This window comes from Balaenoptera acutorostrata, chromosome 15, assembly GCF_949987535.1.
Source record: "Balaenoptera acutorostrata chromosome 15, mBalAcu1.1, whole genome shotgun sequence".
Classification (NCBI taxonomy): Eukaryota; Metazoa; Chordata; class Mammalia; order Artiodactyla; family Balaenopteridae; genus Balaenoptera; species Balaenoptera acutorostrata.
Genome location: NC_080078.1, coordinates 58978897 through 59006055, shown reverse-complemented (window position 1 = coordinate 59006055; position 27159 = coordinate 58978897). Strand labels below are relative to the sequence as shown.

At 49.8% G+C, this 27159-nt stretch overlaps 3 protein-coding genes across 8 annotated transcripts in view; 2 read left to right on the top strand and 1 right to left on the bottom strand.

Moving 5' to 3' along the window:
* The first annotated feature begins 62 nt into the window (after positions 1–62).
* On the top strand, positions 63–12229 carry MAVS (mitochondrial antiviral signaling protein). 4 transcript variants are annotated; one of them, XM_057529105.1, is made up of 7 exons: positions 63–182; positions 4214–4366; positions 5305–5479; positions 6784–6956; positions 7681–7837; positions 9736–9986; positions 11131–12229. In XM_057529105.1, the coding sequence occupies exons 1-7, from the start codon at positions 84–86 to the stop codon at positions 11578–11580; spliced, it is 1458 nt and encodes a 485-aa protein (XP_057385088.1). In that variant the 5' UTR covers positions 63–83; the 3' UTR covers positions 11581–12229. The 4 variants fall into 4 exon arrangements, with proteins under 4 accessions (XP_057385088.1, XP_057385086.1, XP_057385087.1 ...); XM_057529103.1 differs by having other exon boundaries at positions 9736–10247; XM_057529104.1 differs by having other exon boundaries at positions 92–182; positions 4196–4366; positions 9736–10247.
* Positions 12230–20478: 8249 nt separating this feature from the next.
* The window catches only part of LOC114235713 (uncharacterized), a 30686-nt gene continuing 24005 nt past the window's right edge, over positions 20479–27159 (bottom strand). Inside the window, exons 3-4 of the mRNA XM_057529705.1 lie at positions 23343–23929; positions 20479–21016 (exon numbers count right to left, since the gene is read on the bottom strand). Of these exons, the coding sequence (XP_057385688.1) occupies positions 20779–21016; positions 23343–23929 (825 nt within the window). The 3' untranslated portion in view covers positions 20479–20778. The remainder of the gene's footprint in view (positions 21017–23342; positions 23930–27159) is intronic.
* Positions 23608–27159, top strand: part of PANK2 (pantothenate kinase 2) — a 28602-nt gene continuing 25050 nt past the window's right edge. The window contains exon 1 of one of the 3 annotated variants that reach the window (XM_057529106.1): positions 23608–23980. In XM_057529106.1, the coding sequence (XP_057385089.1) occupies positions 23623–23980 (358 nt within the window). In that variant the 5' untranslated portion in view covers positions 23608–23622. Of the gene's footprint in view, positions 23981–26642; positions 26662–27159 lie in introns of those variants that run through there. The other 2 variants (XM_057529108.1, XM_057529107.1) reach the window with 2 other exon arrangements.

Below are 27159 nucleotides of genomic sequence, written 5' to 3'. Positions count from 1 at the left end.
AACCCAGGTCTGTCCCGAGCGCGCGTCCAGAGCCTCGAGGCCCCGCAAACCAAGGCCAAGTGCCCGCCCCCGCTGTCTGCCCAATGGCCGCGCGGCCCTACCCCCCGCCCTTCCCTCCCTGCAGGGGAGGGTTCCCGGCTGTCCGCGACTGGAGGCAGGTCGCCGGGTCGTGGCTACCCAAGGTAAGATCGCCACCTTGGGAGCTCGGTCCTCTGGACTCAGGGCGCACAGATGCCTTTCGGGGAGGTGGTCCGCGGCGCAGGAGCCGAGTGGGACTAGGAGTCCGCTGGGGCGCACGGGGCTTGGGGCGCGCGGGGAGCCGGGAAGAGCAGGTACTAACACACAGGGTGTTCCGGGCAGCGAGAGCTCCGCGCACCGCATCCAGCACCGGGGGCTCGGGAGGTGGGTGGCGCGGGCGCCTGCTCGGGCTGGAGGGGAGGTTGGGCCGGAAGGAGAAGGGCGCTGGCTACTGAGCTTCTCCAGTTGCCCACAGGCCCAGGGTAACTCCCAGGCGAGGCCTAGCCCGGGTGCGCCAATCTCTGGCGGCCGCGCTTTTGGGGGTCGCGGACTGCCGCCCTCCCTTGGGTCTTGGCTATTTTCGGTGGTGACGCCTGTTCAGAACAGCCTCCCGGTCCTCCGCGGACCTGGGTCTGGCCCAGGAATTCAGGAATAGGAGCTGAGACTGTGAGGCCTCGCCCCTTCCGGGAGGGTGGAGCGCTCTGAACTCAGCTTCTGGTGCAGTCGGGTCAGAATTCTCCTAGACGCGACGGTCAGGAACTCTCCGGCCCACATCTTACCTGAGACCGGAAGGAGGTGCCTGGAAAACACTGGAAAAAACAAAACCGACATTCTCCGTTTGGAGGCTCAAAAACATCTGGAAGGACATCTGGAAGGACCTGAGAACCCGGCTGTTGTGGAGGGCAGGGTTAGAAAGTCCTCAGACGTGTCCGAAAGATTTCCATATCTCGCAAGAGAAGGGGCTAAATAGTGCACCTTCCCAGGCACACTCTCACTTAGCGACCCTCCTCACCCAGGCAGTGGCCTTGGCCCCTCCCGGGGCTTGAAGGCAGGGGGCTGTGTGAGTCTCACTGGCCACAAGGGTCTCTAAGTCTTGCAAGGTGTATGGTGAGCTGCAATGAGGCAGCAAGTCCTGGGTTCAAATCCTGTTAGGCCACTGGTCAGCTGTGCAACTTGGCATCGCTTGTCCTCTTGGGATTGTGGCAAGAATTAAATGAAAGAAACTTAGGATGTGCCTGCCTATAGTGGACCCTCAATAAATGTGAACAAATATGGGCTTCCTTTCTTTTTGGTTGGACCATTACATACACCCATACTCCCCAAACTCTTTGCCTCAAAGACTGAGGCTGGGATACAGAATGTATCACCTGACTCTCTCCTGGTACTTCCCTGGATCCCATGGGAGGGAAGGAGGGATCTGTTCACCACCACAGAGTTGTTCTTTGCTCATCTTCTGAAGGCTCAGAGGAACCCCGCCCCACCTCTCTGATCCTCTTGATTTCTGTCATTGGTACTCGCCCCACCAGGAATGTAGCACCTGGTGGTTGGTAAAGCAGGTCATGCAGCATGTGGCTATGAGGCTGGTGGGCTGCAGGTAGGCAGGACTACTGCTCCATTTCCCATGTGGCAGGGGACTGGTGGCCTCAAGAGCTTCTGGGCACTCTCTACTCTGCAGCACTATCTCTTAGAGGTCCCACCCAAGCTTGACATCCAAGTTTCTACTCCAGCCTGCCCCTCTCTCCTCTGCCCACTTCCCTCCCTGAAAACCACTTTGGACATCCAATAGCATCTCAAGCTTCACTTGTTCAAAATGGAACTCTGGAGTCCTCTCTGCACCACTGCTTCTCCCCCAGACTCTCTGGCTTGCTAAGTGGCACCCTCCATCCACCTAGTGCCTTGATTCTTCTCTCTCCTTCACCTCCCATATCCACAAAATACCAGGAATCCAGCCACCTCTTGTCACCTTCATGGTTACCATCCTGGCCATACCCATCATGTATTCCCTGCTGTGGCCTCCTGACTTGTCTCCCTGCTTCCATCCTGCCCCCTCCCCAGTCCAGGATCCTCACAACCACCACAGAGGTCTTTAACATAAATCAAATAAGTCAAATCAAATAAAATCCTCTCCCTTTCCTGCTCAGAGCCCTCCAGTGGCTCCCTGTTTCACTCCAAATAAAACCCAAAGTCCCTTCTTATAATGCCCTACATTATTGGCCCCTCCTTGACTTGAACTCTGCCCCTCCCCCTAGCTTTCTAAACCTGGACAACTCCAATCTACTTTCTATTCTTCAAACATGCCAATCTTGTTCCACCTTAGGACTTCTTACTTGCTGTGCCCTCTGCCCAAAACACTGATCTTCTTACATTCAAGTTCAGCTCAAATGTCAGTTCAGAAAAGCTTCCCTCCCCATCCCAGTTCAAGCAGCATGCCCTTCTTCAGGGGCTCTGTCTCACCATCTGCTTTATTTTCTCTGTAACCTTTATTACTGTCTGGAATTCTTATTTATGTATATGTTTTCTGATTTGTTATCTGTCCCATTCCAGTGGAATGTAAATTGGATGGTGGCAGAGATCTTGTCTGTCTTATTCCCTGCAGCTCTCTCCCATGAGAAAGGCAAATAAGAAACAAGCAAACAAACAGATCTATAATTGAAAATTGTGTTAAGTGCTACATAAGCAACCTGTGGCAATTGATTGTATTGGGGGTACTTTTAAATTTCAGGCTTATAAGGCTGAACTACTGTATTGTCAAAACAACCTCTCTGAGCCATTTTAGGGGTGAGGACAAGCCTGGAAAAGGCTGATAACTTGCCTGAAGTCACACCCAGAAGTGGAACTCAGCCTCCTACCGAAAAAATATGTATGTAGGGCTTCTCTGGTGGTGCAGTGGTTAAGAATCTGCCTGCCAATGTAGGGGACATGGGTTCGAGCCCTGGTCCGGAAAGATCCCACATGCCGCGCAGCAACTAAGCCCATGCACCACAACTACTGAGCCTGAGCTCTAGAGCCTGTGAGCCACAACTACTGAACCTGCGTGCTACAACTACTGAAGCCCATGCGCCTAGAGCCCGTGATCTGCAACAAGAGAAGCCACCACAATGAGAAGCCTGTGCACCTCAATGAAGAGTAGCCCCCGCTCGCTGCAACTAGAGAAAGCCCGTGTGCAGCAACGAAGACCCAACACAGCCAAAAATAAATAAAATAAATAAATTTTTTTTTTATATAAATTTTACACTTTATTTATTTATTTATGGCTGTGTTGGGTCTTCGTTTCTGTGCGAGGGCTTTCTCCAGTTGCGGCGAGCGGGGGCCACTCTTCATCGCAGTGCGCGGGCCTCTCACTGTCGCGGCCTCTCTTGTTGCGGAGCACAGGCTCCAGACGCGCAGGCTCAGCAATTGTGGCTCACGGGCCTAGTTGCTCCGCGGCATGTGGGATCTTCCCGGACCAGGGCTCGAACCCGTGGCCCCTGCATTGGCAGGCAGACTCTCAACCACTGCGCCACCAGGGAAGCCCAATAAATAAATTTTTAAAAAATTAAAAAAAAATGTGTGTAGCAAGCTTTAATGTAATGGTGGGCCTGCAGTCATGTTCTGGGAAGAACCTGATCCCAGATCCTGAAGACCTCAGTTCTTTGCTCTTCTGCTCACTAGCAAGTCCCCTTAATTCCTTGGTACTTCATTTTCTTCACGGTAAGAATAGGATAGATCCTATTATTATGTTGGGTGCCTTCTCCTCTTCCCCATCCTCTCCCTCCTACCCCTCATCCTCCCTCCCTTTTCTCCTCCTCCTCCTCCCTCTCCTCCCCTTCCCCCTCAGTATACTCCAAAGGAGCAGCACTTCTAGGTGGTGCCCTTTTGCTATCAGAAGCTAGGGGCACATTCAGACCTGGGGATGATGGGGCAGGAGCCAGAGCTCTCCCCAACACTGACCAACCTGCAGGGCAGAAATGGGCCCTAGGTCTTCTAGATCTGATTTTTTTTTTTTCACCAATTTGTTTTTAGGCAAATTCATTGAGGGCCTCTGAGACTTAGGCAGTAAAATAGGATGATTAAAGAAAAAAGCAAAAATTCCAAAGAGTTGAAAAAGAAAGAGAGAATTGCCTTTTGTCCAACTCCACTCCCAACTCTGTTGCCATGCGTGGTCTGTTTTCTTCCAGTCTTTTTTCCTCTCTCTCAGTCCATCCACCCTTCATAGGCCAGAGCCCTCTGCCACTTCAGAACCCGGACAGCGATGACGTTTGCTGAGGACAAGACTTATCAGTATATCCGCAACCATCACGGCAATTTTTGCAATATTCATGTTCTGGAGATTCTGCCTTACCTGTCCTGCCTCACAACAAGTGACCAGGTGAGCCAGGGCGTGACAACCAGGCATGGACTGGGGGCAGGGCTGTGGAATTCAGAGCTTCTCCCAAGCCAGGACCAACTCCTTCCTTCTCTGTTGTCTGTATCTTGCTTCCCATCCTTGACGGTTTTCTAACTTTCAGAATGAAGTGTGGCTCAGGGTGTCCTTTCCAACCTCACTGAGCTCCCTCTTGTGTCATTTTGGTATAGTGCTCCAAAATATGGCACTGAGATTTCTGGGCTTGGGACCCCTCACCCACTTTCATCGGAACCTTCTTTTTCTTTATCTCTTTTGTCCTTGTTCCTGTTTAGTTTCAATTGCAGTCTCCTAGTCATGGGACCCATCCTGGCAGAGAGCTTGTGGCTCAACTTTGAGAGTCTTTGGGAGCCAGACTGTGCTAGCTCCCTCAGCACTTGCTGTGGGCCCCTAGTGAAGTGAGCCTGGCCCCTCCCAGTTTTAGCTGTCCCCACATTGAACCCCGAGGCCTCCCTCTGCTTCCTCCATGCAGATACCGGTGGTGTGTGAGTTTGTGGCTGGTAGGGTTTGGCTCCTCCCTCTTGTATTTTGGTGTTTGTGGGAATACCTTGCCATTTAGTTCCGCAGTAATGTTTTCTGTGGGTTTTTGTTTCTGCTATCTGGTTGCTTGTTTGCATGTGCTAAGCCTCAGTTTCCTCCTCAGTAGAGTAGGGGTAATAATAGCATTAAATAAGATAATTCACGCAAAGCCCTGAGCAGAGAGCCTGGGACACAGTAAGGCCTATTTCCTGGGCCTTCAAACTTGGGCTCAAACTCTGGCCTTGTCCTGGGCTCTGACTCAGTTTCAGATGATTGCTTCCATCTTGTAGCTTTCTAGGTACCTCCATCTGCAGCTGTCCCCTCCAGAGTGGGGAGGGGGTCAGGGCTACCAGGCTTGAGCTTGGTGGCGGGGATGTGTCTTTCAGGACCGACTGCGGGCCTCCTATGAGCGCTGGGGGAACCAGGGCACTCTCTGGGACCTCTTCAACAGCCTTCGGCGGAGGAACGGCTGGGTGCCTTCCTTCATTGGGGCACTGAGGGCCTGTGAACTGTCTAGTCTCGCTGATGAAGTGGACCGAGTCTACCAGAGCAACCTGCTACGTGAGCCTCCCACCTTGGCCCTTCTTCTGGAACTCCTATCTGATTCCCTGGCCTCCACTCTCCCTCTCCTCTCACCCCATACCTACTGTCTTCATCTCTCACCCTCCCTCCCATCACTCCTGGGCAGTGGACAAACCTGAGTGTAGATCCCTGCTTTGCCACTTATTAATCTTTATTAACCCTTTGGCCAAGCTCCTTCATTCCCTAAGTCTCAGGCTTCTTTGTAAAATGGGGCTAATGGCAACATTTACCTTGTAGGGCTGCAGTGGATACCATGGGATGATGGCATGTTGAGTGCTTAGCTGGGGCTGGGCACCTTCCATGTGCTCAGCAAATGGAGCCTCCTCTAATTTTTGTGGCTGTGACGTTTGCCTTCCACGCTTTTCTCATTTCCTCCTGTCTACTCTCCCTCAGTTCGCCTTTCCTCTCTCAGCTCATCTCTTCTCTCCCCCTCCCTTCACTGTCTCTTCTTTCTTCCTCATGGGCTCCTTCCTTCCTTTCCCTTCATCTCTTCCCCTCCCACTGGTTTCCCCTAGAGCCTCCTTAGCTGCCTCCCACCCCGCCAGCTGCCCAGTTATCCCTCAAAGCCCTCTCAATGCTCCCTGCCAGGCCAAGTACTCAGAGGGGGTCTGCTGAGGCCAGGGTCTCAGGGGCTGAGGCAGGAAGAAAATTCACACCAGCCCTATATATATTTCAGACTAGAGACAATTCCTGAGACACTGCTCAGATTTACAGCCTTAAAATATCCCCATGTTTGCCTTTCTTTCTTTTCCTCCCCCTCCCTTCCTCCCTCCCCTCCTTCCTTTCTAACTCATCTCTTCATTTGTGGAGATTACCAGTGATTCCCCCAGATGAAAACAGCTGTGGTAGGGCCAGGCGTGTATGGTGGGGGCAAAGGGGAGGGGCTGAGGAGGAAGCTTTAGGTCAGGGGTCAGTTAGTGGTGAAAGCCACCCACGAGGAGGAGAAGAAAGCCACTGTGTCCCAGAATGCCTGGGGACAGAGAAGTGGTGACTGCTGACACAGTCTGGGTGGTGAGAGGCCTGCGAGGTGCCCCCAACACTCTCCCTTCCCCCACTGCTCCTCCTACCTCTCCTTGTCCTCTCCATCTCCACTCTCCCTCCGATACCTGCCTCCTGCTTTGTGAAGCTGGTCTCCTCTGAGGAGTACTGCCCACGTCAGGATAGAGTTTGATGCTGTGGGGGACTGAGAGCCATGGACCTGGAGTTCTAGGAGCACCCAGGCCTCTCTTGTCACTGAGAGCACCCCAATTCCTCCTTGACATCACAATATCTTTGTCCTTCAGGGAATCCGAACCACCCCCCATCTCCACTGGAGCGGCCATCAGTTTCTGCTGGGGTTCCAGGGCCCTCCACACCTGCTGTGGCCCCCAGCATCCCCTGCAATGGCTACAGAGAGGACGAGCCAAGTTACCCTATGCCTGTCCAGGACACCGAGCCACCAGAGTCCCTGGGAGAGGTGCGTCCTCACGATCTACCTTGAGCCTCCTGCTTTTGTGTTCCCATCTGCCCACTACTGCTCACCCAGCCTTCCGGCAGTCCCCCACAAATCATGCCTAATCTCTGCTCAGAACCCCAGGGCTCCCCCAATGTGGATCTGCCCCAGCTCCCAGACTGCCAACCAGGTCTTCACTATGTGGCAGCCCCCACCCCTCTGTCATCAGCCAGCTGTGAGGTCACAATTCTGAGGTCTTTGCAGTGGTCCATGTGAGATGTTGAGCTGGGTCAAGGGATCAGGGGATGACCAGATGAGGGAGAGTGAGGGAGCAGGAGGTGATGGGGTAAGGGGTGGATGGTTGGAGCTGTAATCATTGCCAGTAAAGTTTGGGGGTTAAGATGACTGATTCTATTGGGATAGGATGAGTGGGCAGTGAGGTGTCCAGGAGACACCACTTAGACTTGAAGCCTAAGAAAGGGGTCTGTGCAGTGGCCCCAAAGATGAGGACCTTTCTTTAGGGCCAGACAGATGAATAGGGACCCCCCATGGGATGATTTTCTATGAGGTGGCTTCAAAGTCACCTGCAGATAGAAGTTCTGGCAATGACCAAAGCCGAGGCAAGGGCTTCCTTGGTCCTGTGCTTCATGGCATGGGCTGTGGCCTGTAGGAGCCGTCCCAAACATAAGCTGCCCTTTGCCAGCTCCTGGGAGAAGCAACTGCCTTATTCATATATTCCTTCGTGCAGAGTTCGAAGAAAGCCCCACAGCCACCCAGCTCTGGGGCTGTCCTCAAGAGGCTGGGTGGCCCCCTGCAGCCCTCGTCTGACATGGTGGCCCTCAGCCCTCTGACCTGCAGTGGACATCAGGAGCAAGACACAGAACTGGGCACTACCCACACAGCAGGTATGCATGGACTCTTGAGTTATAGGGCCTTTCTGACCTCCCAGTGAGGGTAAGGGTTAGAGTTGCCCCTCTGGTTTTCTTGGACAGGAGGCAAAGGTGGTATTCCCCAGGGAAATGAGTTCACCCCAGGGAACAACCCAGTTCCTCAGAGGGCATATTGGTTAGTATTTGCTTGGTAACATACAATCCCAAAATTTAGTAGCTCAAAATACGACTATTTACTTAGCTCATGATTGTGTGGGTCAGCAATTTGGGCTGGCTGAGATGGGCTGAATTCCCTCTTATATACACATCAGTGTACACATAAGCTGTTTACGGCTGTTGGCTGGGGCACCTCAGTTCTCTTCTATGAGTCTCTTACCTTCTAGCAGTCAAGCCCATTTCATATACCTGAGCAGAGTTCTGAGAGAGGGAGAGAGGGCTTCTGGGGCATAGGCTCAAAACTGGCACAGTTTTCCTCCTGCCTCTTTCTGTGGGACAAAGCAAGTTACAAGGCCAGCCCAGCATCAAGGAGTAGAAAGATAGACTCCATCCCTACATGAGAGGACTGACAAGGTCACATTGCAGAGGGCGTGGATACAGGTAGAAGTGAATTAGGGCCATGCCTGCACTATACCAAAGGGACTATGTAGGGATCTGCCAGGACCTGGAGGACAGTGCAAGAAGAGTACAGGGCTGGGCCAGCTGTTGTCAGGGAGCACTGCCCTACCCTAAAGGGGTCTCTAGCTCCCAGTGAATCACTAAAACTTTTCAGCCCCCAGAAGAAGTATGTTCTTCATCAGCCAAGGGCCTGGACCCTCACATCAGACATCTCAGGAATATAGTGCTATCTACTCTGATCTCTTGGGCTGGCATCTCTGCACCACTATTTCCCAAACTGTGTTCCACATGATAGTGATGCCCAGCCAGCCCGCAGTGCCCACGGAACAGCCACAAGACACAGGAGCTCAGAGAAGCCACCTTAGTGTTCCATGCTCCTGTCACACCAAACTCTAACCCAAGTATCCTTTTGCACTTTGCATTGTCAGCTTGCTGTGGAACATCTTTTCAAGAAATGCTGCTGTGGACCAGGGAGGCAGAGGGCACTTTGATTTCAGTATGAATATGGACATAGGTCCCATGAGATTCTGTGGTGTTAGCTTTGGGACGGGGGTGGTGGACATCAGAATCACTCCCGACCTTTGTCAGCTGTAGGGCCAGGCATGTGTGTTCTCAAGAGTTCCATGGTGAATCCTTATGTAGCTGCCTTTATGGACCATCACCACCTACACCCTCCTGCTTCCCCCAGTTCAGACTCTCCTCCCAGGGGTGGCTTTGTCCCTGTACCCCCAAGCCCTTGGGCCTTCTAGAAGATTTGCACACACTGGGGGCCGACAGGGCCTCTGGTGCCACATGACTGGTGTGAGCTCTTCTAAGCAGAGCCATTCTGCTCCTCTTGCCCTGGCCTAGGATTGTTCCTGCTGAGAGGAAAGATGGCAGTGGGAGAAACATCCAGGATTCCACTTGTCTAAGGAGAGGATGGAAGAGGCAGACACAAGAGGAAAGGGGGGTGTCCTAGGCAGGAGAAGAAAAAGCAGAGAGGAAAATTAATAATGATTTTCAAGCTCCTAGACCCTGTTAAAGGGAGGGATCATTTTGCTCTTGTGAGAGAACACGTCAAGGACTGAGGAGGGACAGGACCAAGGATTTATCTGCAACCATTGGGCCTTCAGCCCTGGGAACCAAAGAGACTGTGGAGACTCCTCCATGGGTAGGAGGTTGGGAGGCTTGGATGCAATAGGGATGGTGTGAGCTGGGGCAGAGAGACCCTTCTCCAGCCCTCTGATCCCAAGGCCACTGTGATTTTAGGATAACACTCCTGTGGGTTTGTGTTTCTCATTTTGTTTTGCCACCTGCAGGCATGGTGTCCAGTTTCACATCATCCTATGGGCCTGTGTCTCCGACTGTCTCCTTCCAGCCCTTGGTCCGTTCTACCCCCAGGGCAAGCCGCTTGCCTGGACCCCCAGTGTCAGCTCCATCTATTGGCACCTCCTCCTCCACTGGCTTGGCATCTGCAGGAGGTGCTGCTGACCAGGCTGAAGATACCATCTGCTCCAGCGGGGCAGGGGTGCCCACCAACTCTCTGACTGCCAGCACAGTGCCCTCCAAGGTGCCCACCAACTCAGCATTTGGCAGCACAGTGTCTTCCAAGTTGTCCACCAGCTTGAAGCCCCCTGGTGCAATGCCCACTAATGTGCTCACCAGTTTAGCACCATCCAAATTGCCCATCAACTCAGTGCGTTCTGGCATGGTGCCACCCAAAGTGCCTACTGGCTTGGTGCCTGACCACAGGAAACATATGTGCACAGTGCCCAGAAAGCTGCCTGCCAACACAGGGCCCACCATCAGGAACAGCAACAGACTCGTGGAGGTGAGTCCTCGCCCCTCCTAGCAGTGATCCAGGCCTCTTCCTTGGACCCTTTCCAGTCTCCATTCTGTCTCCAGCCTAGGCTGGTCCAAGGCTTCTTCTGAGGGCATAGAGACAGCTGAGACCTAGCCTCATCCAGACCTAACACCATGTCCTTTAGAGTAATAATAATCATTAGAGCTCTTAAGTAGGAATGCTTCAGGAGGGTCAGGCTTGCTGGGTCACCTCCACTGGTCACATGCATTAACCCATTTAGAGCTCACAGCTCCCTTTTAAGCTCATCAATACTATTTTGCAGGTGAGGAAACATTGAGGGGTAGAGCAGGGTCGCCTGTTTGCCTCGATGCCTTGCTCTTCACTGGGATATCTGGCCTGCCCCACCATGACCAGGGTTTTACAAACTGCAGTCCCAGCCCATCCATCTCTGACCCTAGCAGCCTCCACAGTTGCCTGCTCGGAGCCTGCACGTCTAATCCTACTGCTGCTGTATGTCTGGAAGAACCAAGTCCATGGGGCCCCTTGGGTGCATGGCCCAGCCTCTGACCCTGTGGCTGCTTCATGGCCATCAAGCCCAGGCATAATGTCAAAGTAGATGGGGCCACACATGACCAAGTGCTCCCTGGGGTGGGAGTGAGCTCACAGGCAGGCCAGTGAGTAGAGCTTTCAGCCCTGGAGGAGTTCACCACTGATGCTCCTGCAGGGCCTTAGTCCCCTCCTCCCCCACTGTCCTCCTGTACCATCAGTGAGTTGAGTCCCCAAGAGAGGGTTGCCTCACAGCACTATGGGCTGGGAACTGAGGGGTTGGCCTGTTCTGGGAATGGGGCCACCCAACCTGGCTTGTCCCCCACCATCCTCAGTCCCTCCAGTCCCTCCTTTTCCTTCCCAGGAGACTCCAGCATCTCCAGGGCCCACAGGTACTGCCACTGGAGGCACCTCGCCATGGCCAGATAGCAGCTCTGACTGCTGGGGATCAGAGCTGGAGCTGAGCAAGCCTGGCAGGCTGATATCCAGAATGGACAGCCAACCGTTCTCGGGCTGCTCCGCAGACCTCGCCATCAGCCACAGTAACTCCCTGGGCGTGGGGCCTGACAACGCTCCGGAGGAGAACGAGTACGAGTCGGAGGACACCATTAGGATCCACGGGGGCCCCAGTACCCCCATCCTGGGGGACAGCCCTGGGACACACACCACCCCAGGATTCCGGGAGGAGGAAGAGTTGGAGGAGTTGCTGGTGGTCAGGACCTCGCCCTGGGCTCCGTGGCTCGGGGTGGCTGTGGCTGGGGTGCTCCTAGCTGCACTCCTGGCCACACTGCACCGGCGGCGTCTACTCCAGTGAAACTCCTGGGCCCTCCCTATAACGCATCTGCTCCCTTTCCCATGGTACATCTGCCTGAGCCACTGAGTTGAGCTGTCCCACCATCCTTGACCCTATCTTGGGGCTGGCAGAGGCTGGGTCAGAGGCGAGGCAGCATTTCCGTCCCAGCTCGTGCCCTTGGTGGCTCCCCCACCATCCTTGGCTTTCTGGGCCCTGGGCTGCCCTGAGTGCTCCCGACCTCGCCCCCCTGGCCATCTGGTTGTTGCCCTTATCCTCTGGAGGAGGTGCCCCCGTCTAGGCCTTATCCTTCTTTACCCAAGTGCAAGGATCAGGAGGTGCTGCTGGAGACCGCAGGGGGTTGGAAACATCCCCCATCCTGCCCTGGTCCCTGGCAGCCAATGGGGGGGGGGTAGGGGACCCCATAGAACATCACTCCAGACCCCAGTGGCCCAGCCTCAGGCTATTGCCCCAGGAGCAGTGGAGTGGCCCATCTTCAAGGACTTAGTCCCCTGCCTCTCTGGTTCCCCTCCCCTGCCACACAAGGTTGAGGAGGAGGTCTGGAGATTCCCATGGACCCCTGGGAAGCCTGATCAGGTGCTAGGCCTGAGGACCACCTAAGTGCCCCTCTCCAGCCTTCTCATCCTGGTCTCTGTTCTCTTCAGCTCCGTATGGGGGTTGGAGAGGGAGCACGTGCAGGGCAGAGCTCAGGCCAAGGTTTGGATTTCAGCTCCACCCCTTCTTGGGCTGTGTGGCCTTGGCAGATAATCAGCCTTCTCTGGTCTTGCTTACTCATGTGGACTGTGAGGATCATGGCTCATCCTTCACTGGGTTCTCCTGAGATTGGAGCATACACGTCTTTGTCAAGTGCCTGGTCCAGAGCAGGTGGCCACTAAATGCTTCTCTCACCTCTCCCTGCCCAGCCTGGTAGAGATGAGGGCATGAGAGGCAGAGTGCCCAGTGGGTAAGCGTGCACTGCTGCAGTGTAGGATGGCCTAAGCCTGCATCCCATCTTACTAACACTGTGCTCTTGGGCAAGCAGTTAACCTCTCTGTGCCTCAGTTTTCTCATCTGTAAAATGGGGATGAATAGTAAAATTTTATGTATAGATATACATGTCCTAGTGTTGTGAGGATTAAATGAATTTATCTATATAAATCTTAGAATGGTTCCTGACATTTCATTTACTAGGGGTGGATACATGTTGTTATTATCTCTATTCAAATGTGGAGGGACTGGAGCACTTGGCCACGCCTTTAGAAGCAGACCCAAACCCTACTGCCTATGCCCCTTTTATATTTGTCCCTTACTTTATTCCATGCATTGGGGAATTGTTGGGGAGTGAGGAGGGAGGCATGTCCACTGGGGCACCTGTGCAGGGTGGGGGCTAGGGTGCCCCCCAGCAGACAGATTGAGGGATATCCTTGTGGGTTCTTTCCCAGCAGCCATTGCTGGACAAGGGCCAGGCACAGGAGCCTCAGGAGCTACCTTCATTTCTGGGCTCTGCAAGGGACAGGAACTAGAGCCCTGGGGAGACATAAGGGGTAGGGCTCACTGTGGCCCACCCCCAAACTGTCAGTCTGCAGGGTCCTGCATCCTGCTCTGGCTGCTACAGCCTTTCTTTACACTGCCCTCGGGGACTTCAGCAACCTAATGACCTCTACTTCTACCTCTGAGCTTCTCTTCAACCCTCTCTCCAAATGCAACCACCTGTACTCTGAAGCCAGGAGTGGTCCCTACCCAAGCTGTCTGCAACCACACCCCATCACCCTTGCTCTTAACCCTCTGTGCTCCTTCCTCCCTCCCAGGTACCCAGGTCAGTGAACAGTTCATGAACACGTACTGGTTTTAATGTGTTACCCTCCCAAAGTAGCTTTGGAAAAAAGTATCTCAAGAAAGCAGTTTGTAGACCCAAAGAATGCTACTTAAATTGTAGAATTTCAAGCAGTGACCAGCCATGTGGGAGATACCTTTGGGTAAGGTGTGTAGGAAACATTTAGGGACCATCTTGGCACTTTTCAAATTATGCTGCTCAGAAGCCCTGACTTGGCCTGCACTGAACAGCATTCCTATTTTGGCTGTTAATAAAATGCCAACTTCAAGCAGGATTGGGAATTGGCCTGTGGCCAGGAGAGGGCTTGGGGTAGTTGATAAGAGAGATGGGGAAGCACCCTTCACCTCGGGGTAAAGGCTGGGGTGGGGCCAGAGGGCCTAGTGCTATCCTAAGCGCTTAAGGGCAGACTCAGCAGTAGCCAAGGTACCTGCATATAAATCCCTCTCCATCTTTTCTCTCTCCTGTTGAAACATTTCCTTCAAAGCCCAAGAGCTACCACTGCTTCTCTTTCCCTGGGAAACACCTGCCGATTCTACTTGATGACCCACTGAAGCCAGACTAATACCACACTCTCACCTTGTTTCCCTGGTTGGATGTGCTCAGATTTAATTGACTTGGGGGAATTTCTAGTCAAAGATCAGCAAGATGCCCTTTACTCTTTCAGGCCGTGGATTATTCATAGCTTCTTTTAAGAAATTTTTTTTTTTATGGAAAGCTTTTAAGCACACACAGAAGTACAGAAACTAGAATAATTACCTCTCCCCTCCACGTGCCCATTACACACCTTCAATAATTATGGACTCATGGACAGTCTTGTTCATCCCTGCCTGATTCCCCCTTTTCTGTACAGGTTCTTTTTGTAAGTCAGAAAGTGAAGAGTTCAGAAAGTCAAGGGAAAGACTTGGGACAGGAGGATTTTGTGGCAAAGGCCCTCTTTTTCCTTCCAAGGCATTCCCCTCTTGGTTTCTTGGCCTCAGTGGGTGACATCCCTCTTGAACCAGTTCAAAGAGTGAGTAGCACTGGTTCCCTGTCTTAGGAGGAGAGAACCAGAGGAGGTTCCTTCACTGACAAGCTCCTTGGAAGTATCTGGCTACTGCTTCTGTCCCAGAGAGGTGATGATTGACGGGTGTGTCCAGTGGCAGTTTGCCCCATTGCACGAGGGGTCTCCTTTAGGCTCTGACAAAGCCCTTCCAGCAGGCAGAATTCCCATTCTTGGCCAGATTCAAACTTCACAGCATGTGTCCTGCTCTTATAGGAGTCTCCTAGAAATGGAGTCATTCAAGCCTTGAGGTCCCTTGCTTTCTACCAATGCACTATCGTGAAGCTGATGGCCAAAGAACACCTCTGCCCCCACCTTCAGGGAGAGTAGTGTTCAGGGTCCCTGGGCTAGTCTGTGCTGGAAGTGATAACTCTTTATGGATGAAAATCACATGCTCCCCTTTCTGCTCTTTTCCATGTAGCCCAGGGCCATGAAGTTCACACTTGGTGCAGGGCATGGTCACTCAGCATTCCTCATCCCTGCTGCTGCTGCTGTTAATAACAGCAATAATAAAAAGCGCTACCACTTACCCCATACCTTGTTGCATACCAGGTTCTGGGCTAGGTGCCTTACATGTATTAACTTGTTTAATCCTCACAATGACCCTATGAAAGGGGTACAAGTATGACCCAATTTACAGCTGATCTGCAAGACTGGGAGGGATGAAGGACCAGAGGGGACAATGCAAGGGAAGACTCTGGCCCGTGGGCCCCAGAGTTGGATGTTCTCCATGCCCATGACCCACAGCTGATCAGGTGTCTGGAGCCTGGGACCCCATTTAAAGTGAGATTTCACACCATCACATCTCTGCCCAGTGTGCCAAGATCTGCCACCTGCTATAATAGTGGAATGATGTGCAATATATAATTAATATAGTCTCAGGGATGTTGTGACAATATGAATATAATCATCTTGTGTGTGCCCAGGCTCAATGGCCTGAGGCTGCATGAGGTGAGGCAGCTGGAGGTCAGTTTGGTGTAGCAGATATTGTTTGTTAAAGGATTCCCCTGTGCCAGGTCTAAGGTCTAAAATGAGTAAGATACCTGCATACCCTCCAGTGGTCGGGAATGACAAAGTATGGTGGAGACATATAGGCTTTCATGTCATTTTTTTCATGTATTTATACAACAGATACTTATTTTGCTCCTACTGAGTGCAGAGTATGGGGACAGGCCTTGGAGAGACACAATAATAATGCAAAGAGCCCACCTTAAGTGCCCCCTTCTATCACCCACTGTCTCCAGTATAATTGTGAGTGGTCTAAAGGAGTGTCTAAAAGCAAGGGCAGGGGTGGGGGGGGAGGAGAGAAAAGTGTTGTTTTGATCAGTCATGTACTATTAACAGTTATAACAATGAAATCCAGGAAAACAGTAAAACTTAGAGCCTCTAGGGAACAAGAAAAATATTAAGTATAAATTTACAAAGACACCTATCAGAACAGCTAAAATGAAAGTGTCAGACGAGATCAAATGTTGATGGAAATATAGAGCAACTGAAACTCTCAAACTTTAGGGGTAATGTAAGTTAGTAAAACCCTGCTGGAAAATAGGCAGTATCTACTAAAGCTGAACACATGCATAACCTATGACCCAGCAATTCCACTCCTGGGTATGTACGTCACAGAAACAAGAGCTCATGTCTACCAAGATATGTGCAAGAATATTTCTAACTGCACTGTTCAAAATAGCCCCAAACTGGAATCAACCCAAAGGTCTATCCATAGTAGAATGGATAGAATGTATATATATATATATATATATATAAATATAAATAAATAAATAAAAGTTGGGGTAAAGTCATACAGTAGGATACTAGTGCACAACAATGAATACGAATGAAAATATTGCTACACTCAATGTGGATATATTGCACAGACATGATGTTGAGAAAAAGAAGTCAGTACACACACAAAAATGCTGACTGTGTGATTCCATTCATATAAAAATACAGAAATAAGCAAAACTGATCTATGGCATTGAAAGTCGGCATGGTTACCTTTGATTTGGGTGTTGGTTTCATGAATACGTTCAGTTTGTGTCCAGAATCGCTTTAGAGATATGGAGATAAACCAAGGTCACCCAAATGAAAACAAACATAGGCTGTTCATTCTGAGCTTGTAAGAACAGCCACTGTCACTTGCATTTGGCCGGGAGGGTATCAAAGGCAGGCAGGGACTGGGAAAACACTGTGGTGAATAAAAGAAAGGGAAGGCTTCAGATGTGCTGTGACTGGAGGTTGTTTGCCTGGGACACTGGAGGCTGGCTAACTAGAAGAGGGGCACCTTATGTGATTGGTTGGGGAACATATTTGACTTTCTCTGGTTGGTCCTGAGATGGAAGAGAGGGAAGAGGTGGTTGGGGATTGGGAAGAAGCTGGCACACATTAACCAAGACCTGATCATTCTGGACGACTGTTGCAGAGGTTGTGGTTTGGTTTTCCAGGCTGGTTATTGCAGAGTTCTATCATCATATATGGTCTGGCCACTGTCCTTTTGTATATTCAGTCTCTCAGAGGGAAGGATATGGGCTCTGAGAGGGGCCTCCACTGCCGGAATGGGATGGGAGTGGGCACATACATGCTTCATCCAGCTCCCTATCCCTCCCTGGGATCAGTGGTGCTGCCTGTAAGGATAAGGCCAATGGCTAGAGGGCTCTGCTGCAAGTCATGGCTTAGCTACTGCACCCACTAAAGTTTTTTTCTTTAAGGCCTCGCTTAAAGCCCAGCTCCTTTTGGAAGCTTTCTTTGAATAGATCCCTCTCACTTATTAGCCTTCCTAAATTCTCATGGCTTACCTCAAATTCTTCAGAGTAAGTTCTCACCTTCCTGCCTGCATTTTAAAAACTTACACTGGGGGCTTCCCTGGTGGCGTAGTGGTTAAGAATCCACCTGCCAATGCAGGGGACATGGGTTCGAGCCCTAGTCCGGGAAGATCCCACATGCCGGGGAGCAACTAAGCCCATGTGCCACAACTACTGAGCCTGCGCTCTAGAGCCCGCAAGCCACAACTACGGAAGCCCATACGCCACAGCTACTGAAGCCTGTGAGCCGAGCCTGTGCTCCGCAACAAGAGAAGCCACCGCAATGAGAAGCCCACACACTGCAACAAAGGGTAGCCCCCACTCGCCGTAAATAGAGAAAGGCTGCATGCAGCAATGAAGACTCAACAGCCAAAAATAATAAATAACAAAAAAAAACACACAAAAAACTTACACTGAATATCTTCCTTCTACTTACTCAATGCTGTTTCTATAAAAACAGCAATAAAAGAAAAATACCCCCTCAACCCCACAGCTTTTTATTGAAGTAAAATATACATGCTGAAAAGGGTACTTCAAAGACAGAAGGGACGTGGGGGTACGGGGTGGGCAGCAGCCAGAAAGGTGGAGGTGGGGAGAGAAAATGGGAACGGTGAGAAAGATGAAGAAGGGAAGGAGCCCTGGGTTCTAGTCCTGGGTCCACAGCCAGCTCCTGGCGTCCCTTTCCTTCCTGGACCCATAAACCATGAGGCTGGACCAGGTGATGTCAAATCCTTTCTCCTCCAGAGCTCAGTCCTATCAGCCCTTGAGTGTCCTTGGCACGGACTGGCTGTACCAGCTTCCTCCCCTCCTCTGTCCTCCTTCCCCATCCCCAAGTGCCACTGCCATACTGTCCGAATTGCTGATTTCCTAGCAGTCAGATGCTGTCTCCTATTTGATCAGTTTGCTTGTATTTAACATAAGATGAAAGAAAAATCCTTTCATTATCACATGCAGCTGGAAATCAGCTTCCTGCAGGAGCCCTGTCCAAAGGAATCGGGAAAGAGAGAAACTGTGGTAACTGCTGAAAGAATTGCTTTTTTCGCTACTTGCTATCAGGACGATGTCCTTAGAATTGTGAGCCCATGGACTCACATTGCCAGTAATTCTGCTATTATTACTTCTAGAACTTAAGATCCTTTAACATTTCTTTTATTCAGCCCACAGTTCTGAGGATCTACCCTGGCCAGATATCTGCTTGAAGTGAGGCTCCTGCAGTGAATGTAAATAGAACTTTCAATCTAGGGGGCTTGTTCAGGACCCCTCCCCCTTTTTCCTCCCACCTTCACTTTCAGGAGTCTCTACTCAGAGACAAGCTCCTCAGTTCACCACATGTGGCTGGCTGTCACTTTCTGGCCTGGCTCAGTGGACTCCTTCCTTCCCACCCAGTCCAGGGGGTCAGTCTCCCCTCAGAATTTTCACCTTCCTTATAATCTAGTCTCTTTAAATCATCTTTTAATTACACAGGTAATACACGAATATGTGCTTGCTGTAAAAAGTTAAAATTCCACCAGGAGTTCCCTGGTGGTCTAGTGGTTAGGATCCCGGGCTTTCACAGCCATGGCCTGGGTTCAGTCCCTGGTTAGGGAACTGAGATCCTACAAGCTGCACAGCGAGGCCAAAAAAAAAAAATATATATAAATTTTACAAAAGAAGAAATAAATAAAATACCACAACTAGAGATTATCATACTAAGTGAAGTCAGAAGGAGAAGAACAACTACCATATGATATCACTTATATGTCGAATCTAAAATAAGGCACAAACAAAACTATATATGAAACAGACTCAAGAGAATAGACTTGTGGTTGCCAAGGGGGAGGGCAGGTGGCAGAGGGGTGGACTGGGAGTTTGGGGTTAGTAGATGCAAACTATCACATATAGAATGGATAAACAACAAGGTCGTACTGTATAGCTCAGGGAACTATATTCAATATCCTGGGATAAACCATAATGGAAAAGAATATAAAAAAGAATGTATGTATAACTGAGTCACTTTGTTGTACAGCAGAAATTAACACAACACTGTAAATCAAGTATATTTCAATAAAAAAGTGAAATTAAAAAAAATTCCAAACTATACAGAGTTATATAGTCCAGAGTGTCTCAAACTTCAGTAGAGATACAAATCCTCTTGGGGATCTTGTTAAAAGCAGGTGCTGACTCATTGAGTCACTGCATTTTTTTTTTTTTTTTTTTAATGTATATATGAGTTCTGAGGTGTGTGTGTGTTTGGGTGTACGGTTTTGCTTCCAGGGCACATAGAGAGGTGTAAATATCATCCCTACTAACTCAGGGGTATCTTTTTTTTTTTTTTAAACTTTGGGTTATTTATTTATTTATTTATTTATTTATGTATGTATTTATTTACGGTGTGTTGGGTCTTCGTTTCTGTGCGAGGGCTTTCTCTAGTTGCGGCAAGTGGGGGCCACTCTTCATCGCGGTGTGCGGGCCTCTCATTATCGCGGCCTCTCTTGTTGCGGAGCACAGGCTCCAGATGCGCAGGCTCAGCAATTGTGGCTCAAGGGCCTAGTTGCTCCGCGGCACGTGGGATCTTCCCAGACCAGGGCTTGAACCCGTGTCCCCTGCATGGGCAGGCAGATTCTCAACCACTGCGCCACCAGGGAAGCCCGAGTCACTGCATTTTTAAGGAGACTTTTTGACTAAAGAGAAAGAGCAACAATTGATAATGTCGTTTAATCCCTTGCAATCCTGTTTCCTTTTTAGGGGGGTTGATAGACATCATTCCTTGCCTCTCTCTATGTACTTCTGTGCCATTTGATAACCCTGACTTAATCCCATCCTTGGCCTGGGGCTGGGGATGCTCTCTGAGGTCCATTTCATAGCAGTGGGGTGCAGGGCCTTCTCTACAGCTCCCTGTATTGGTCCACAAACTATTGTTGCCAAGCTTAATGGGTCTTTGTTGAATTGAATTTAGTTTATGCAACAATCCAAACAATTTGGTCATTGTTTCAGTTGGTTGAGGACCCTCTGGTTCTGGATTTTTCCCCACCATGTGCAGGATGAGCCACCAAATCACTAATGAAATGGAGAACAGGGCAAAGCCAGAGCCCCACACAATTCTACTCAAGACCATTGGTCAACTGATCGCATCAGTTGACCTCATTATTAATTGATTACTCAGCATTCTACTTTCCCTGCATTCACTGAACAGTTAAGAGTATATATAACACAGCCCCTATGGAGGTGTATCCATTAACTAATGCTGCATGAGAAATTATTCCAAAACTTAATAGCTTAAAACAACACATTTAGTATCTCAGTTTCTGTGGGTTAAGATTTCAGGTGCAGGTTTGCTGCGTCTTCTGGCTCAGGGTCTCTCACAAGGCTGCAATCAAGGTGTTGGCCAGGGCTGCAGTTTGGGGAGGATTCACTTCCAAGCTCACTCACGTGGTTCTTGCAGGATTTAGTTCCTCATTTTTAAAAAAATTTATTTGGCTTTGTCAGGTTTTAGTTGCGGCACGTGGCATCTTCATTGCCGCGTGTGGGATCTTTAGTGCAGCATGCGGGCTCTTCGTTGTGGCATGTGGGATCTAGTTCCCTGACCAGGGATTGAACGTGGGCCCCCTGCATTGGGAGTGCAGAGTCTTAACCACTGCACAACCAGGGAAGTCCCAGTTCCTCATTGAATTGTTGCTCTGCGGGCTGCACTTCCTTGTTGGCTGTTGGCCAGAGGCTGCCTTCAGTCCCTTGCCACATGGGTTGCTCCATAGGGCGGCACACAACATGGTAGCTTCTTTCATTAGAGAAAGCAAGAAAAAATTTAAATCTCTAAAAATTGAATCAAAATGGAAAAAAAAAATGGACTTAATTCTGTATTGAGGTGTTGGCTGAACTACACAGAAAAAAATTATTTCAAATGACTTTAAAGCACAATTTGATTTTTCATCCCTAGTGCAACACATCCTAAGGACAAAAAGAACTGCAGAAAAATCTTAAACAGTATTTAATAATCACATCACTGGTAATATTGATATTTTTATTCTGAAACTATTATCTATATATTTAATGATAATGCAAATAAGTAGTGAACGTTGTGAAGCCCTTAGATTTTCAGGTTAAGATAAAAGAAGCTAAGCAAAAAGTCTGTAACCTTAAAAATGAATGGAAATTAGTATAAATCCATGATACATTTTTCTCTTTAAAAATTCATTTTCTGGGCTTCCCTGGTGGCGCAATTGTTAAGAATCCACCTGCCAATGCAGGGGACATGGGTTCGAGCCCCGGTCTGGGAAGATCCCATATGCCGTGGAGCAACTAAGCCCGTGTGCCACAACTACTGAGCCTGCGCTCTAGAGCCCGTGAGCCACAACTCCTGAAGCCTGCGCACCTAGAGCCTGTGCTCCGCAACAAGAGAAGCCACCGCACTGAGAAGCCCACACACTGCGACAAAGAGTAGACCCCGCTCGCCGCAATTAGAGAAAGCCTGCGTGCAGCAACAAAGACCCAACGCAGCCAAAAATAAATAAGTAAATAAATTTAAAAAAGAAAAAAGACACTATACACAGTAAAGAAAGAAAAGCTACACACGCTTCAAGTGTTGTTTTGATGCTGGGATTCGTCTTGGCAGTCTCAAGTGATGATGATTCTTGATTCTTCAGGATGATCTATTGCAGCTCACAGACCTGGATGGAAGTTTCCTCAGGTCAAGGAGAACTGTTTTTTTTTTTGTTGGGGGAGGCAGAAACGTAGGCAATGCTGGGCACTGAGATTTAGAAGAGTAGCTATAGGTTTTCTTGGTTTTTGTAGGATCCCTCTGGGGTGGCTTCCTGCAGGAGACGGAATTTCCAGAGTTAGGAAATAGGGTTTCCAGAGGTAATCCTACAGTGAGGGGAGCTATTTTTTTTTTTAAATGTATTTATTTATTTATATTTATTTTTGTCTGTGTTGGGTCTTCGTTCCTGCGCGCGGGCTTTCTCTAGTTGCGGTGAGAGGGGGCTACTCTTCGTTGCAGTGCGCGGGCTTCTCAGTGCGGTGGCTTCTCTTGTTGCGGAGCATGGGCTCTAGGTGTGTGGGCTTCACTAGTTGTGGCTCGCGGGCTCTAGAGCGCAGGCTCAGTAGTTGTGGCGCACAGGCTGAGTTACTCCGAGACATGTGGCATCTTCCCGGACCAGGCATCGAACCTGTGTGCCCTGCACTGGCATGTGGATTCCTAACCACTGTGCCACGAGGGAAGTCCCAGGGAGCTCGTTTTGAGTGAGCATGGCAATTCTATTCAATAAGCAAGAGAGAAGCTCATATTTCTTGTTCAGCCTGCTACTAGCAGTCATTACAGGAAAAATGAAGAACATAAGGGGCATTACAGTCTCTCAGGGGAGGCACTCATGAAATAATTTGCTAGCAAGATAAACCCACAATCCCGTTCAACTTGACAGAATGAGGGAGTGCCTTGGGGGTACAGAGCCATGGATCATTCCAGGCATGCGCAACCTATGGGAGAAGAGACGCTTGGATGGACCTTTGGTCAGTATCTCAGGGCTGGAGGTGACCATGTTCTCACCCCCAAAAAGAAGGTGATAAAATGATTTAAAAAACAAAAAACCAATCAGACAAAATCCCCAGCAACCCAGGCCCCGAGGCGGCCACCAAATCCTATGTCCTCCACTGCACCACACAGAAAGGGGGTCCAGACTCTCCTTTCAAGAGCCAACCCTACTTCCTGGCTCCCACACCCCCCTCCTTCACTACAGGAGGGTGGCAAAGGATTTATAACCCACCTCTTTCTTCCAGTTGCCATGGAGACCAACCCCAGTCCTTTCACTAGTTGTGGTACTGGGAACATTTCTCTAACGCAGGAGGAATGAAGGGGGCTTAGCCTAAACACTCCAGTGGCAGTACTGGGGAAGGGGGTGGCGGTCAAACAGAGCGCGGAGGACTGGTGGCCTTGACGGCAGCAGTGAAATCAGGTCGAGGGACAAAGGCTAAATTCAGCCCCGGTTCAAGCCCTTCTGTTTGCCAACGACTGGCGACCAGACCCTGCCGCACACCGCTGGGCTGAAGAAGGGCGCAAACCGGGAGGCGACGGGACGCAGCAGCAGGGCGGGGCTCGGGGGCGCGAGGCGGCTCCCGGGAGAGTTCTGGGGCCCGGAGCGCCTACCTGTGTACTCCGGTGGAGGGGGCGCGGACCCCTCCACCAGCGCGTCCATTGGGCGGCGCCGCCATCACTCTCTGCTCAGCAACACCGCCTTCTCCTCCGCCCAGCCCGGATCCCCACCCTCGCCGTCCTTCGCCCCGACCCGAGCCTTTCATTGGACGGAGGCGCGGTCGATCCGCCTCGAATGAGACAGCCGATTGGATACGAGGTCTTCGGGCCGCCCCCATCTTGTTTGGATTGGCTTGCTGCGCGTTGGCGCAACGGAAGAGGCGGCCTGCCGAGGATGTTCTTCTGCTCTGGCTGGATTGCCGCGGAGGAGGCGACGAGGGCACCGGCTCTGGGGGCCTGGCTCGGTCGGCAGCGGTTCCTGCTGCGGATGGGAGCGGGCCGGCTCGGCGCGCCCATGGAGCGCCACTGCGGTGTCGCCGCCACCTCCGCCTCGTCGGTCCGGGAGCCGACGCCCGGCGGCCCCGATGGGCGGCGCCGGGAGCCACTGCGGCGCCGGGCGAACAGCGCGTCGGCTTCCGCCGTCGGGGCCTCGGCTTCGGCGGAGGGCGTAAGGCGGGACCGGCCCGGCTCTTACAGCGGCGCTACGTCGGCCTCCCGTCAGCGCGTCGAAAGCCTCAGGAAGAAGCGGCCGCGTAAGTGCCCGGCGGGGCGCCCTCGCGTTTCGCCCTGCCCCCTTCCGGCCCGGTCGCCGTTTTTCCCGCGCGGAGACAGTGCCCCCGCTCGGTGGTCCCAGGTTGGTGCTGGGCTGACACCTGGCTGGAGGCCTCGGGTCCCCCGACGCGGGGGCTGCGGGTTCGGCCCCGTCCGGCCTCGCGTTTCTGCTTCTCGGTTGTTCGAGTGTAGCGTCCGTACCCAGGACCTTTTCTCCCTCCCGGTTCTTAGTTCCTTGTGCATTATTCGGCCGAGAATCGCATTATTTTTTTCCTCGGGAAAGCTTCTTTTGGCCCATTTTCACCACCTCCCCTCCCCCCTCAAGTCGTTTGAATCCCCAGTGTCTGTCTTCCGTGGATTTCCAAAGAGCTGCAAGACGTTACATCCTTTTTACCTGGAGATTTTGGGCTCAAGGAAAATGGTTGAGTTGCTGCAAGCCTAAAACTGGATTCCGTGTTCTGTGTACTAAGCTTTGTCTGCTTTTCTTCCCATGAGAATTCGGGTCATGTCTCACCCAGATATCGCCTCTATTTTCTTTCCATCTGTTTGCTGATACTCACGATTCAGTACTGTAGCACTCTGGGCATTAAGCCTTTCTTTTTTGAGGGAAAACGACTTCTCGCCTTGGCGGCTGCACATGCTCTTCCCAGAGAATCGGTTTTTCCGTTTTATTATCAGGTTTCTTTTTCTGCATTGTGATCTAGTACAGATATTTTCTTCTCTTTACAGGTCTTCAGTTCGGGTCCTCCTTCAAACAGCCATTGCAACTCTTGAAAGTATCCACTGTTTTGATACTCTAATATGAGTTTTACGATATAATAACATTTTACATGTGGCTATATATTTTTTTTCTTGTCGTTGCCAGATTCCTATTTCAGGAAATCAACTTGTTTTAAATGTAGATTATGAGAGTGAGAAAGTGGCAGGATGAGTGTGAGGTCATTTTTAAAAAAATTATTATTATTTTTTACTTTATTTTTTTATACAGCAGATCCTTATTAGTCATCAGTTTTATACACATCAGTGTATACATGTCAATCCCAATCGCCCAGTTCATCACACCACCACCCCCACCCCCCCGGGTGTGAGGTCTTTATTGGATAGTCTTGTATACTTCAGCCCAGCAACCCAGTTGCTTTACTTTTATATGATTTGGATGATTAAATATTAAATGCACCCCTATTTTGCTGTGAAAAGTTTGAGAGTTCTTAATTCTTTTGTCTTTTCCTATGTTCTTGAAAGAGAATTGGAAAAGAGATGATCCGCTGTCAACCTATACCGTTTTTAGAGCCTGGTTCCTGTTTTGAGAAGCACCTGATTTTTAAGCGATGCAAAACATTTGTTCCTTCGTGGTTTTGTACTGCCTCATTAGAGATGGAGGTAAATTCCAGAGATTCAGCAAAAAAGAATCACAGCCATGTAGCCAGCTCTTTGTGACCACTGGCCATGAAGATTCTAAGTATTGTAATTTCGGTGTTTGCCACCAGTCAGGCACTCTTAAAAATTGTTTTCATGTACTCTTCTAAGAGCTTTAATAAATTCATTAGTCCTTACAAAAGTCACGAAAAGCCATCTCTCAGATGAGAACTAAAGACATAAACAAGATGTTTTTTCTTTCCATTTGTTCTTTCTGTACTGTCCAGGGGTATACCTGTTAGATAGAGAAGCAGTGTATTGATTGCTAATCCCTCAAAGAATATACTTTGGTTTTAACTTTGAGAGAATTCAATAAAGATTAAATACTTGTATTTTTTATTAGGAGAGTTGGGTTGGTGCCACCTTACTTTTGTTAGAAAACCTCATTCTGATATCATTACACTACTTATCTTAAGGTAGGAGACTAGTTGTCATTGGAAACTAGAAGGAGCTGTTCAGTTTATCTTACGAATTGTGGGCCCTGATTATAGTCACGTTCTGCCACACATGTTCCCTAGAGCAGTGTGATTCCCAAACCTGTCCCACCTCAGACTTAACACCTCATAGTCATTAGGGATGAGGCTAGGCATGTGTGTCTGAGAAGTTCTTCAAAAGTTTTAGATTAGCTGGAGTATGTCTCATAGGTCTGAGAGAATTACCAAATAAAGATTGGTTTAAAATGATGGAAACAAAGATGCTAATGATGGTAACGATGATGCTTACGTGTTCATGTTAGACACTGTGCCAAATACTTTATAAACATTTAAGTCTTGCAGTTATCCTCTGAGATGGGTATTTGTTATCCCCAGCTTCCAGATTAGGCAACAGGCTCAGTGAAATTTTCTCTTTGTCCAAGGGCGTATAGTGAGTTAGTAATGGAGCTGTGTTTTATTCTAGGTGTCTGACTTCAGACCCAGTTTCTTGACTTTCCACATCTTGGAAGGTACATGCGATGTAGTCCAGAGTAGTGGTTCTCATGTGGAATCACTCAGAAGCTTAAAAAAAAAAACCCTCTGATCTGCAGAGGGGTCTAAAAACATCTTTTAATTTTTAAAATTTTATTGAGGCATAATTACATACAGTAAAATGTACAGTTTTGGCAAATGTAACGAGAACATTACATGCATGTAACATGTAACAAGAGAACATACATTTTAATCTAGGGCCCCAGATGTGCAGGAGGTGTGGGAACTCTGGGATCACAGTGCTTCATGGCAGTGCTGGGGGATGAGCTGGATCTTTGAAGGTGACTCCCGAGCATGTTTTAGCACTCCAGGGAAAGCTTGGGGACATGCTGATTTTGGACTCATGCCAATCATGGAATTTCCTTAACCTCCATTAGTCTAGAAAATAAAGCTTTTGTTTGTAGCTTGATAATACTAATCTAGAAAATAGTTAGCTTTTCCTTGGTATTGGGGGAGCATCAGTGTTGCCAGATGGAACTGGTGCTGGGAGGTTGCCTTTTATCAGGTGCAGTGTTTCATCTTCAGTTAGGGAATTAGGAAGGGCCGCCCACTGGGAGCCCAAGAAAAAAGTTAGATTTCTATTGCTTTGTAGCCTATTTTTGAGGGACAGAATAGGAGAGGGTGCTTTTTAACCTATTGTTTTATCAACTTTAAACCTAAATGAAATAAAAGTAAACACGGCTCCTCTTCTTTGATGAATAACAAATATAAAGCATTAAGCATAACTTAAAAATAATATAATTATGCAGCTTGTAAAATTAAGTATGTTATTTTAGGGG

What these genes read in the sequence shown, in the direction of transcription:
- MAVS (XM_057529103.1), top strand. Translation starts at nt 84, where the DNA reads ATGGCCGCGCGGCCCTACCCCCCGCCCTTCCCTCCCTGCAGGGGAGGG. An exon ending in CTACCAGAGCAACCTGCTAC is followed by an intron (nt 5,480 to 6,783) that starts GTGAGCCTCCCA and finishes TTTGTCCTTCAG; the next exon opens with GGAATCCGAACCACCCCCCA. An exon ending in ACAGCAACAGACTCGTGGAG is followed by an intron (nt 10,248 to 11,130) that starts GTGAGTCCTCGC and finishes TTTCCTTCCCAG; the next exon opens with GAGACTCCAGCATCTCCAGG.